This window comes from Neomonachus schauinslandi, chromosome 4 (genome assembly GCF_002201575.2).
Source record: "Neomonachus schauinslandi chromosome 4, ASM220157v2, whole genome shotgun sequence".
Taxonomy (NCBI): domain Eukaryota; kingdom Metazoa; phylum Chordata; class Mammalia; order Carnivora; family Phocidae; genus Neomonachus; species Neomonachus schauinslandi.
Window position 1 is genome coordinate 83,013,146 of NC_058406.1, and position 13,898 is coordinate 83,027,043.

At 38.5% G+C, this 13,898-nt stretch overlaps 1 protein-coding gene across 3 annotated transcripts in view; it reads left to right on the plus strand.

Annotated features, from left to right (window-relative positions):
* The window catches only part of MFSD14A (major facilitator superfamily domain containing 14A), a 42,933-nt gene that overhangs the window by 1,065 nt on the left and 27,970 nt on the right, over window positions 1-13,898 (plus strand). For all 3 annotated transcript variants that reach the window (XM_021689961.2, XM_021689962.2, XM_021689963.1), the window contains exon 2: window positions 13,485-13,580. In XM_021689961.2, the coding sequence (XP_021545636.1) occupies window positions 13,485-13,580 (96 nt within the window). The remainder of the gene's footprint in view (window positions 1-13,484; window positions 13,581-13,898) is intronic.

Consider the following 13,898-nt stretch of genomic DNA (forward strand, 5'->3'; position numbering starts at 1 on the left):
TGCTGTAGTTAACCAGCAGGGGACGTAGGATTTTTAATTGAAAATTTAACTCGTCTGTACTTTTTTATGCTGAAATTTCTCCGTTGCTACACTCTCCAGTCTTTGTTGCATTCTTTGATATCACGTTCTGAAATAGAATGCAAAGGTAAAATATGTGTTTCACTTTGCTGAGAAGTATGCAGAAATGATTCCTCTTATTCCATATTTATATTTATTTCAGCATATATATATATAGTTGGAGCCCGGATCAACTGCTAGCATAGTGCTAAATATGTACAGTAATTAGGCCACCACTGAGGATTTGCCGAATCCATTTGAAAAAAGTGACAGCTTTTTTTTTTTTTTTGACATTTCAGAGTAGGGGCCCAATCCATATGATAAAATTTAGAAAGCTTGGGACATATGCAGCAATTTCAGAATATACTTTTAGCTAACTTTAAAATTGATGTCATAGCTTTGACATGTGAGAAAAGAAACTTCAGGTCTTTAGATCTTTTTGTTGTACTTGATTAATTAGGACATTATCCTGATTAACTCAGTTATGAATAGTCAGGCCCTTTTGATGAAGTTGGTTAGAACTATGTAGGGACAGAAATAGCATGAAAGAATACCGGTTGTCTTTGTTAACCATAGGACTTGATATTTTAAATTCTATATAAAATCTATAAAATAGAAGCAACAAAGGATTGTATTTTATAAAAGCAAGTGATTTTTAAGATCAGTATTCTTTGCAAAAGATTAAGAGTGGAGTTCTAATCAAGAAACACACCTTCCTTTTTCTTGAGGTAAAGTTCAGTTTTGTTACCTCTTTGGAGTTTCGTTTGATTCACTTTACAGCTGATGCTTTCATTCCAAATCCTGTGAGATTTGGAAGAGGTTTTTTTTTTTTAATCTTATTTGTTAAAGTTTTAGTGAATTCATAGCTTGTTTTTGGAAGCAAAATACATTTTTTACAGCCTAAGTTTTTAAGAGGGCACATAGAATAAATGAAAGCTTTTCTTGAGAACTATGGGCATGTGGGTGTTATTATTTATCATCTTTATACACTTATGTTGCACTTTACATTCTAAAAGCAATGGACACCTCTTTAGAAACTTCGTGTATGCATCTTTGAATCTTATAGGGCCTAATATGAATTCAAAGTGATAAAAACACTTTAAAGTTCTTTAAAAAAAGTGTGTGCTAGCACATTCCTAAATTTTTTTGTTGTTATTGTGTTTATTCTTATATTGATTTTATACACACACGGGATATTTATATTTCTAGAAGTGTCAGCATAATTTTTTTACAGTGTTTGTATTTTAACCTACTCTAGCTGTAAATGAAAAAGTATATTATAGTTGTAGAAATTTTAAAATGGCACTTGCTTTTCTGCCTCTCTACTTGTAATTGGTCAGACTACCCTTATAAACATTTTTTAAGAAAGGGAATAAAATTGCCATTTGGTATTGTTGTGTGTGTGTGTAAGTTCCACTGGTGGGTGGATTCATTCAGTCAGGTGTCTGAGGCTATATCGTCATCTTTCACATCTCTGAACAGTATTTTGGGTCCTTGGCCAATGATACTGACCCAATCCCCTTCTGTTTTCTTCCTGGTGTTCAACAATGTTAGTAAAATTATTTTATTTTATTTTATTTTTTTAAAGATTTTATTTATTTATTTGACGGAGAGAGACACAGCGAGAGCAGGAACACAAGTGGGGGGAGTGGGAGAGGGAGAAGCAGGCTTCCCGCCAAGCAGGGAGCCCGATGTGGGGCTGGATCCCAGGACCCCGGGATCATGACCTGAGCCGAAGGCAGACGCTTAACGACTGAGCCACCCAGGCGCCCTGTTAGTAAAATTATTTTGCTTCATCTTTCTGCTAATGACCTCTTTGTAAGCCTCATTAGCCAATTTTCATATTTATAACCAAAACTAATAATGAGTTGTTAATGACTTGTCAAAAACTTAGATTTGTTACTGTTTTTGACAGTTGAAGAAGTGAAGCCTTCTAAATGAACCAGAGTAATCACAAATTACTAAATGTTTTTCTTTTCTTGAAATTGTGTTTGAATATGCTGTGAAGCCAAGGTGAGGCTAATAAGTTGCCCATTTGATTCGTACACAGTTAAGGGAAATTACATGAAGGTGTATGATTCTGTATCAGTTTTTAACTTGGGTCTGTACAACCTGAGGAATTTTCTTTGACTATCCATTTTTTGAAAGAGATTCCCGAAAGAGTCCATACCTCCCCAAAGTTTAAGAATAGTTGTTCTATTTGGGGGGGAAAAAATGCATAACTAAAGAAGAGTTCCACAGATTAATTTCAGTAGGTATGTATTTAATCATTTACTGTATACCATTTTACTGATGAAAGTAATTGTAACATTATTGGTGAATTTGTTTTTTGAAGCATCCATATGTGGAAATACAGTTTTTGGTTACAAATTTTAATGAGTGTGGCATTTTGATGTGTCTCATTCAGTGCAGACCATTTAAGATGGTTGAATTAAAAGTGCATTCTAACATTTTAGAATACTTTCAGTTTTGTTGTTAAATTCTAACAACAAAAGATTGTTTATAAACATTCCTGTTAGAGGCTAAGAGCTAAAGGGTAACATAGATGAGGTATTTATTTGTATTGTCAAAAACAGAACTTTTAAATGATTTTTTGAAGTTTGCTTATTTTTTTTACATGATCTTTATTGTTTTGTTTTGTTAGGTAACATTAATACAATACTATTAGATAATATATTGGCTATATTATCTAATAGTATATTACTATCTTTGGTAAACTTGTGTCAGACAGTACCATGAATGACTTACCTCCTTACCTCCATGGTATGGTTCAACATTTGCTTTAGTTATATGCTTGGGGATAAATTAGTAAGCAGGGTTTTTTTTGTTTTTGTTTTTTTTAAAGATTTTATTTATTTATTTGACAGAGAGAGAGATAGTGAGAGCAGGAACACATATGCAGGGGGAGTGGGAGAGGGAGAAGCAGGCTTCCTGCCGAGCAGGGAGCCCGATGTGGGACTCGATCCCAGGACCCTGGGATCATGACCTGAGCCGAAGGCAGACGCTTAACGACTGAGCCACCCAGGCGCCCAGCAGTTTTGTTTTTTTTTTTAAGATTTTATTTATTTATTTGACGGAGAGAGACACAGTGCAAGAGAGGGAACACAAGCAGGGGGAGTGGGAGGGAGAGAAGCAGGCCTCCCACTGAGCAGGGAGCCTGATGTGGGACTTGATCCCAGGACTCTGGGATCATGACCTGAGCTGATGGCAGACGCTTAATGGACTGAGGCACCCAGGAGCCCCAGTAAGCAGTTTTTTAGATTATATATCCAGTTCATCCTGATACAGTTTGAAGACCTGCTTCCCAATACATAGCATCTGCAGAAATTCACTAATAGTTGAACTGTAACTCATTTACAGCTACCAAAGTTTGAAGTTTAAGTAAAGAAGAATAGCTTTTTCCAGGTAGTATTCTGACAGGTATTTATGAATTAAGTTTTTCTATTATTTAAAAGCTCAAGTTGTCTTTTAGCATTATTTTGACTTAGAAGTGTCAAAGTAACATTTGACAATTGCAGCCAGGGTATATCGAGATCCCTGAAATGGTTTTGTCTCTGAGGGCCAGATGTAGTAGCTTATTCTAAATAATGGGTCTACTTTATCAATAATGTATAGAAACAATTATGAATTCTACCACATGAAATACTTTCCCTTCTTAGGGAGTCTTTTTATAAAATAAGGGGTGGTAGGTAATATTTCATTTAGCTATGTAAATTGACTAATTAAAGATCATATCAAGTTTAGTCTCCATCCTAGATGTTGATGACAGTTTGATGTTTGTGTTGATGGTGGTTTTTTATTTTTGATTTTATTTTACAGTGTTAGTGAGTTCAGTTTGTAGTCATTTGAACCATGTAACCCATTAAAGATGTTCATGGGGATAAGCACTTAATGTAATGATGGCTTAACTTGATTTAATGGTTACATCTTTTCCTCCTAAGAATGGAGGGGGATGTGGTATCATGTTGCTTAATCTTTTCAAAATCTACCACAAAGTGGGGATCCTGGCCGGCTCATTTGGTGGAGCATGCAATTCTTGATCTTCAGGTTGTAAGTTTGAGCCCCACGTTGGGTGTAGAGATTACTTAAAAATAAATATTAAAAAAAAAATTTACCACAAGATAATACAATCTTAAGCTCTAGTTTTGTTTTTTAAGAGTAAAACTTGATCTCATCATATTTTTGTTGAATATGTTTAAAAAGTGTGTTTAATTTCTATTTAGGACCAATCTAACCAATATGTCTTCACTTCTGTGATTATACAGATATTAAATATGTCTTTAAAATTGATCCGTAGCATATAAGTAAAATCTGAAGTCTCACTGCAAATTAAGTCAAAATGGCTTAATTAGTATAATAGTGTTACAATATGTTTATGGTGAGTCATACTTCCAGGAAATTGAGGATTGGTTTTGTTTTCTTTTTGCTCTACAAAGGTAATATATCTTGCTTTGCTTGATTAAAGTCAGAGAAAATGAGGAAAGCACCACTTGACTTTGTGAGAAAGAAACATGATACCAGATACTAGCAGTAAAGTTTTACATTTCCTTTAGTTATGCCATAATGTGTCAGGATCCCATGAAAGCAGCTTTGTAGTTACACTTTTTTTTTTAATGTTCTTCTATGAAAAACTACAATTCTTAGATGCCTGTAACTAAACATCTTTGTCTTTTTTGTGTGTGTAAGACTTTTACATTATCTTATTTTAGATTAGTTGTGTATTGTTCAGAGAAAATTCAGTGTTTCTTTCTAAAGCTATATTTTACCCTCATTTTTGATTGATAACTTGTCAGTATTAAATTCTAAGTTCAAAATTATTCTCCCTTATACCTTATTTTAGTTCTTACCATGTTTTTTTCCCCAACTTTTATTTCGAGAATGTTCAAAACTACAGACAAGTTGCAAAAATAGCATAATGAGTATTCATTTCCCTATCCCATAGATTCACAATCACAAATTAACATTTTGCCACATTTGTTTTTCCTTTCTCTCTATATATTCATATTTTTTTCTGAACTATTAGAGAGTTAGTTGTAGACATCAAGACACTTTACCCCTAAAACACTGAGAATGTATCACCTAAGATAAAGGATATTCTCCCACATAACCACAATATTATCACCACATTCAGAAAATTTAACATTAATACAATACTATTAGATAATATATTGGCTATAGTCACATTTCTCTAATTGTCCCAATAACCTCCCTTAGAGTTGCCTTTTTGTTGTTGTTGTTGTTGTTTTTTAAGATTTTACTTATTTTTCAACAGAGAGAGAGAGACAGTGAGAGAGGGAACACAAGCAAGGGGAGTGGGAGAGGGAGAAGCAGGCTTCCTGCTGAGCAGGGAGCCCAAGTGGGACTTGATCCCAGGAGCCTGGGATCATGACCTGAGCTGAAGGCAGACGCTTAATGACTGAGCCACCCAGGTGCCCGAGTTGCCTTTTTTTTGGATACAGAATTTAATCATTACATTAGTTGCCATGCCTCTTTAGTCTAGAATAACTTTTTTGTGTTTTTTATGATATGACAATTTTTCATAGTCTAGGCCAGTTGTTTTGAAGAATGAGCCTCAGTATAGCTTATTCTCATTGTTTACTCACACGATAAATTCTATTTAATAAATGGGACTATAGGGGCGCCTGGGTGGCTCAGTTGGTTAAGCGACTGCGTTCAGCTCAGGTCATGATCCTGGAGTCCCAGGATCGAGTCCCGGGTCAGGCTCCCTGCTCAGCAGGGAGTCTGCTTCCCCCTCTGATCCTCCTCCCTCTCATGCTCTCTGTCTCTCATTCTTTTTCTCTCAAATAAATAAATAAAATCTTAAAAAATAAATAAATAAATGGGATTATAATGCCCAGTTATAGGTAGAATTACTTCTGACTCCTGGCCAACAATCTACATAAGCCCCTGGTTCACACTGGTAAGTATACAACATAAGTCCTGCATAATAACTGCTGGATTCATAAACCCATATTGATTAGGCAATCGTAGACTCAAAATTTGGGAGCTAGACAAGGATTTAGGTAAGAAATTAATAGTTCACCTCTTTCTGCTGAGAGAGGTAAAGTGACTAACTTAATTTCCCTAGCAGCTTAGTGACTGCATGATTAGGGCTATCAGTCAATCCATGGTCACGTAATACCCTTTCTATACCAGGCATTGTGCTATACACTGAATACCAAAATGGGAAAAACTGGATCCCTACACTTCAAAGAGTAACAGTCTGTGGCAGCATATTCAGTGTAACCTAACCACGGCAACCAGCATAACTCCAGACTTGGGCCCTGGAGTTGCCTGGATAGATTCCATTCTCTCTCTTAATTGATGCATTAGACTGTAAAATGGAGATGATAATGTCCAACTGGAAAAGTTGTTAGGAAGAGGAAATAAGATTTTGAATGTAAACCATTATAAGTTTTCAGTAATACTCTTTCATTACGATTTTAATCTAGTGTATATGTACCCTAAATCTATGTGATAGATGATATAGTAGCCAACAGTGGGATATTAAATCATAGAAGAGGGTATTAATAGGTGATGTTGCAAGTTTAATTAATAAATATACTGTCCCTTTAACAGTGTTTAAATACAGTAAAAATACCTATAGGGATAGAAGGGACTTAAAGAGTAATTCATTTACATTCTACAAGCATTCATTAAGCACCTTTGTGCTATGCATGTACCAGATGCTCCATATCAAGGAATAATAGAGCACTGGGCCTGTCCTAGAGAGCATGAACTTGAAAAAAGTAAATTTAGGCTAAATAAAATGAAACAAGTACTTTACATAGCGAAATAAAAATTTGTGGAAGTTATCTTGTTTTATAGGCTAGAAGAATAAGTAAGTAGATTTTAAGACTTGGCCAAAAACCTGGATGATGAAACCATATTGTTACCAATGGAAAATATGATTTGGAAAATGGGAATTAGATTGGAGGGTGGAGGTAGGGTTAAAGGAAATTGTCTCTGACTTCTGAGGTTGAAGTTAGAGGGACTGCCATGAAACCATATCTCTATAAGAGAGAAATTACTCAACTGAATGGAGGACTTTTGGTATAGTAATTATTATGGTTGTAGGTGGCATATCTTGGCATTTGGAGTTGGGTATGTGGTAGTTTATGTTCAGATTTATCTTCAGAATTTTCCACTTTGTACCTCTTTGAATTCTCTTGAGCATCTTCAGATATCATCTGTTGATATAATCTCATTATGATCTGAATTCTCTACTCTTGATGCTGTAAACTACTCACTGCTCAAATAGCTGCACCTACTTGTCTATGAACCTTCCCCTGGTCTTTCTGCCCAGGCCATGACCCTGGTATTCTTTCCCTAATTGTCCTGGGATTTTGCTTGTGGATAGGTATTCCATTAAAACCACTAGCCCTTGTGTCAAAAGTCCTACCTAGAAGTATTTGTAATTTTAAATCAGTAAAATATTTTTTTAATTGTCAATTTTATTAAGATCTTTTTTTTTTAAAGATTTTATTTATTTATTTGAGAGAGAGAGAATGAGAGAGAGCACATGAGAGTGGGGAGGGTCAGAGGGAGAAGCAGACTCCCCGCTGAGCAGGGAGCCCGATGCGGGACTCGATCCAGGGACTCCAGGATCATGACCTGAGCCGAAGGCAGTCGCTTAACCGACTGAGCCACCCAGGTGCCCAAGATCTTTTTTTTTTAAAGATTTTATTTATTTATTTGACAGAGAGAGGCACAGCGAGAGAGGGAACACAAGCAGGGGGAGTGGGAGAGGGAGAAGCAGGCCTCCCGCAGAGCAGGGAGCCCGATGCGGGGCTCGATCCCAGAACCCCGGGATTACGACCCGAGCCGAAGGCAGACGCCCAACAACTGAGCCACCCAGGCGCCCCAATTTTATTAAGATCTTGTATTACCTTTTTCTTAACCCCCCTAAGGAATCTCCACTCCCAGCGTGGAGCCCAGTGCAGGGCTTGAACTCAAGACCTGAGCTGAGATCAAGAGTCAGTCACTTAACTGACTGAGCCACCCAGGCGCCCCCAAGATCTTGTATTACTTTTGCATTTATTCAAAACAAAAGAGATGAATATAGATATAATACAGCTCTCAAAATTCCTAGTACTTTAGGATAAGCAAATATCCCTATCTCTTCCCCCCCATCCCTTGCTTTAAAAATATGAATATAGGGGCACCTGGATGGCTCAGTCAGTTGAGCATCCAACTCTTGGTTTCGGGCTCAGGTTATGATCTCATGGGTTGTGGGATGGAGCCCCCAGGTCAGGCTTCCCTTGGGGCACCCTGCTCAGTGGGGAGTCTGCCTGGGGATTCTCTCTCTGCTCCTCCCTCCACGTGCGTGTGTGTGTGCTGTGTGCATGCACTTGCTCATAAATCTTAAAATACACACACACACACACACACACACTTTTTCCTCCCAATTCTGGGAAATAATGAGAGAATAGCTCAGAAGGGACAGTATATCTAACTACCTATCTTTTTCCATTCTAGTTTTTACAGTTTTTCTCTTAAGCAAAACATGTTCCTCATATTTAAAGTATAAGCATGCTTATTAGAAAAGATTTAGAAAATTCAGAACAACATAATAATTTCATGTCCCTTAAAATTGCTACCTAATTAACATTGAGGTGAGTTTTTATTTTGTTTTTCATAGTTGAAATTATTCTACACATACAATTTTATATCCTGCTTTTATTTTTTTAAACTTAACGTTGCCATGAGCATTTTCACATATCATTAAAGATCATCCATAAACAGTTTTTTGGCTGCATATTCTGTCTGACTTAAAGGTTGAACACTTAGATTTCCATATTTCCTACTATAAATGATGCTGCTGTGAATATCTTAATGGTAGAGCTTTTTCTGAATGCTCGGTTATTTCTATAGGATAGAATGTTATTAGCTTTTTTTTTTTTTTTTAGAGAGCAAGAGTGAGCCCAAGCAGGGGTAGCGGCAGGCAGAGAGAGAAGCAGGCTCTCCACTGAGCAGAGAACCTGATGTGGGGCTCGATCCCAGGATCCTGGGATCATGACCTGAGACGAAGGCAGATGCTTAACCAACTGAGACACCCAGACACCCCTGTTATTAGCTATTTTTAAAATTATTTTTATCTGTTATATTTTTATGGTGTCTTAGCGCTTTCGTATTTTTTTTTTTTTAAAGATTTTATTTATTTTTTGACAGAGAGACAACGAGAGAGGGAACACAAGCAGGGGGAGTGGGAGAGGGAGAAGCAGGCTTCCCGCCAAGCAGGGAGCCCGATGCGGGGCTCAATCCCAGGACCCTGAGATCATGACCTGAGCCCAAGGCAGACGCTCAACCGACTGAGCCACCCAGGTGCCCCATTTTGTATTGGTTTTTATGAATGCTTTATCTAGATACTAATCTTCATTTCTTCCATGTCTTCCTCAGTTTGTTGTCTTCAAATTCAGTTGTACATGTTTTTCTCAAACTAGTATGCCTAAAATGAATTAATCTTGGGGTGCCTAGGTGGCTCAGTCGTTAAGCGTCTGCCATCTGCTCAGGTCATGATCCCAGGGTCCTGGCATAGAGCCCCACATTGGGCTCCCTGCTCATTGGGAAGCCTGCTTCTCCCTTTCCCGCTCCCCCTGCTTGTGTGCGCTCTCGCTCTCTCTCTCTGTCAGATAAAATCTTGAAAAAATGAATTAATCTTTTGTTCTTTCCCCTTTCCTCACAGTCTGGCTGACTAAACCACAGAAATCTTATCTTTTCATCTTTGATCTTCCTTTATTGTCCTCTGCTACATCTAGTCAGTCACAGAGTCCTTTTGATTCAACCTCTTAAGTGTTTTTTGTATCCATTCACTTTCTCCATCCCTACTATCTTATTCCAGTTACTATTACCTCTCCCCTGTTATTTCTTCAATAGCCTGCCTTCTGGTCTTCCTCCCTCCCTTTCAAACTCTTTGCCACCCTGCAGTGAAAGTTACTGTTCCAAAAAGACAGTCCTATAATGTGATGTTAACTCTCTGGCTTGAAATGTTTCAGTTTCCCTGCTGCCTGCAAGTTAGAGGTCTGCATGTGACTTAAGAGGCCTTTTGCAAATCACCTTTTCAGTTTCACCTCTCCTCCTTGCAGCCTCTTTTACTGCTCTCCTCCTTAGACATCAGGTACAAAAGAAGCTGTGATGTTTCCTTTCTTCTGGACTTTGCATATGCTGTTCCCTTTACCTCAGACACTTGTGGCCATCATTATCCTCCACTGACATCCTACCCCCCAAACAAGTATACACACCTGACAGTCCCAACATCTTTCCCACTTGACTTCCAGGTCTCAGATAATACTGCCTAACTTCCTAAGAAGCCTTCCCTGACATTCTCCTCAACTGTTTGAGTGCTCTTCCCTGAAACAGCCACTTTTAACATCATTTCCTTCCAGTTTTTTTTTGCTCTGTGTTTATGTTTATACACATTCTTACATAATTATCATCTTTTTATCAGCATTTTCCAAATAGTTTTACAAGGAACTCAAATGGCCACGAGATACTGTTATATGAAAGAAGGATTCCATCAAGTTTGGAATACAGCATACTGTATCTTCTTGGAAATTCATAATGTAAATTAGCATGTTAAAGGTCCTGAGAAGTTCTAGGCATTTTTCACTGAGTGCTGAGTATATTAGTGGTAAACAAAACCAGTTTGGACCTTACTAAATCCTAGGGCTGTGTTTTGTTTTGTTTTTTTTAAAAGATTTTATTTATTTATTTGACAGAGAGACACAGCGAGAGAGGGAACACAAGCAGGGGGAGTGGGAGAGGGAGAAGCAGGCTTCCCGCGGAGCAGGGAGCCCGATGCGGGGCTCGATCCCAGGACCCTGGGATCATGACCTGAGCCGAAGGCAGATGCTTAACGACTGAGCCACCTAGAGCTCCTAGAGCTGTGTTTTGACCTTATTTTAAATTAACTGTACTTGCTCTGTTTGGTACTGGATATCACCCCTTCCTTAAAACTGATCCTTTGTCATCTGTAACACTGTATTCTCTTAAGTGTCCTGATATTTCTCTGATTTGTTCCTTCTTTATTTTCTTCATGGTTTGTTTTCCTCTGCCCATTAAATATTGGTGTTTCTTAGAGCTCGGTCTTAGCCCACTTCTTTCCCTTTTCCTCTTCTCCCTATATTCTCACCCACTCTGGTGGTTTCAGACATCATCATGCTGACTCATTGTTTTAGTCAGTCCTCAAAAGACAATAGAAATGTTTCTATAAGGGGCAGTGTCTTAGATAGGACCTGAAGTAAATCTGAGCCTCTTGGGGGAAAAAGAGCTGCAATGTTCCCAGCTTCCACTAGTAGACAACCAAGCTAAAAACTCAGAAGTCATTCTTCACTCTCCCTCCCAGATTTATCAAGGCTGCTACTTTCATATTCTCTGTACTTACATCCATCCCTTCCCCTCCGGTGTTCTTGCCACTCCCGTTTCATGCCCTCATCATCTCTTGTTGGAACTGATTGAAATAGCCTTCTTTTACATGCAGTGTGTTCCTCGGTTTCCAACTTCAGGAAATCATCATGGTGTACCAAAAAATGCAGGTCCGATCACACCATTCTCTTGCTTGAAACCCTTCAGTGGTTCATTGTGTCTCTAGAGTAATGATGAGAAACTCCTTAACAAAGCTTAGAGGCTACCTCTTCTGCCTTCCTTTCTTTACTCCATGATTATTACTTTATTCTCCATAAGCCTTCAACTGTCATGGTGCTTCTCTGTTTCATTACGGTTTTCTCTGGTGAGGTTGTCCACACTACCTGCTTTTCTTGCAGTACTCTTTCCTTGCTTCCTTACTTGTATGTATCTCTTTTATTGCATTTGCACTTAAGCAGATGATGTATAATGAGGTTTTTTCCTCTCTGGATTGTGAATTCCTTGAGATCAGGGGGTATGTTTTAATGGTTTCTGTAATCCCGCACCTCTGGTACATAGTAGGTGCTCTATAAATGTTTGTTGAATGAATGAGATCTTCAACAAATTCATTCCCAGCCATGGTCCTTCATCTCTTGTGTGCCCCACCTCTGTTGTCTCAAATTCCTAAACTGCAAGTTTTACCAAAGGGGTTTTCAAATACCTAAATTCTGAAGGTTAGGAGAGTTATCTGTTTTTAAAATAATGATGATACATTATGACAGTATTAAAATGATGTGGCATCATTTTTTTTTTAAGATTTTATTTATTTATTTGAGAGAGAGAATGAGAGAGAGAGAGCATGAGAAGGGGGGAGGGTCAGAGGGAGAAGCAGACTCCCCGCCGAGCAGGGAGCCCGATGTGGGACTCGATCCCAGGACTCCAGGATCATGACCCGAGCCGAAGGCAGTGGCTTAACCAACTGAGCCACCCAGGCGCCCGATGTGGCATCATTTTTAGTGTAGAGAAATCCAGACCCTTAATAGTTTCCACATAAGACTGTTGAATATACTTTACAACTTATGTATGACTTTGTAATATATATTGATTAAACTTGTCTTTTTATTGTAAAACCTGTTAGTGGAGACTGAGTTAATGTTATAGGTCATTTGCTTTGCCATCAATTTAATATTGCCCTTAGAATATGAAATTCAACAACTGAAGTAATTCTTTTTTTTTTTTTTACTAAATGATAACATTTTATTTTATTTTAAATTTATTATGTTATGTTAGTCACCATACATTACATCATTAGTTTTTGATGTAGTGTTCCATGATTCATTGTTTGACAACTGAAGTAATTCTTAAGACACCGCTAGCAGCAGTATAAACTTCATTTTGTATTTTTCTTTCTTCTGTATGTCAAATCCCAGGTCTCTAATGTGCCGCTCTGGGGACTGTTCTGCTTTCAAGCCATGTTATTCTTGCTACCTGCTTCATTTATGTTTTGGGGTTAGTGCAGTAGCCTTCTAACTGTTAACTTTCCTCAGTTTTGCTTCCTTATCATCCGTCTGCTACACCTTTGCCAGAATGATCTTTCTTAAAACTTTTATCTGATCACGTGAGTCTTCCTTAACATCCTTTGGCGGCTCCCCATTGCCTTCAGAATGAACTGTAGACTCCTGAGCACGGAAGTTAGTCCCTGCTCGCCTCTAGCTGCTCCCGCTGTGCGGCCCATGTGCCAGGTGTACTGAACTATAGGAGTCCTGTCCGGCCTCCTGCTCCCCAGCCTTGCAGCCTTTGTATAGGCTGCGGCCTTGACCTCTCTTGTCGTGTGCCGCCCCCCGCCTCCTTTTCATCTGCCTCCAGGAAGTCTGATAGTCCCACCCCTACCTGGGACTCTGTGTGTTACCATTGCACACTGTGCTTACGTGATGTATTTACCTTGAGGACAGGGACAGCAAGTGTTCAGACGTTTCACATAGTGCCAGTGCATGTATGATCTCAATAAATAAATATCGACTGTTGCCATAATTGTTAGTAATTCTGGAATGCACTGTTAACTTTTTGCAACTCTGTTTTTACAGCCTCAAGGAATAGGTTCTCCTAGTGTCTACCATGCGGTGATCGTCATCTTTTTGGAGTTTTTTGCTTGGGGATTATTGACAGCACCCACCTTGGTGGTAAGTCATCTTTTAACTTATTACGGACTTAAATCTCTTTTTGTTCAGTTTTGAGGGGGGAAAGGTGGCCCTTTTCCCTTTCCATGGTTAATTCTTACACCAGTATTGTCAACTCTTCAATACTACATTTAGCTGGCTTAGTTGCTTTTCCGACCTTAACTTCACCCTTACTTTGTGGGAAGGGCTTGACTGGATGGTTCTTCTGGTGAATACTGCCCATGGGGAAGCAGGGGCTCAGTCCCCACTCTGGATAGGGTAGATGGGATTCTTAAACTGACAGGCTTAGGAAAGATGTTATCTATGACCTGAATCACTCAG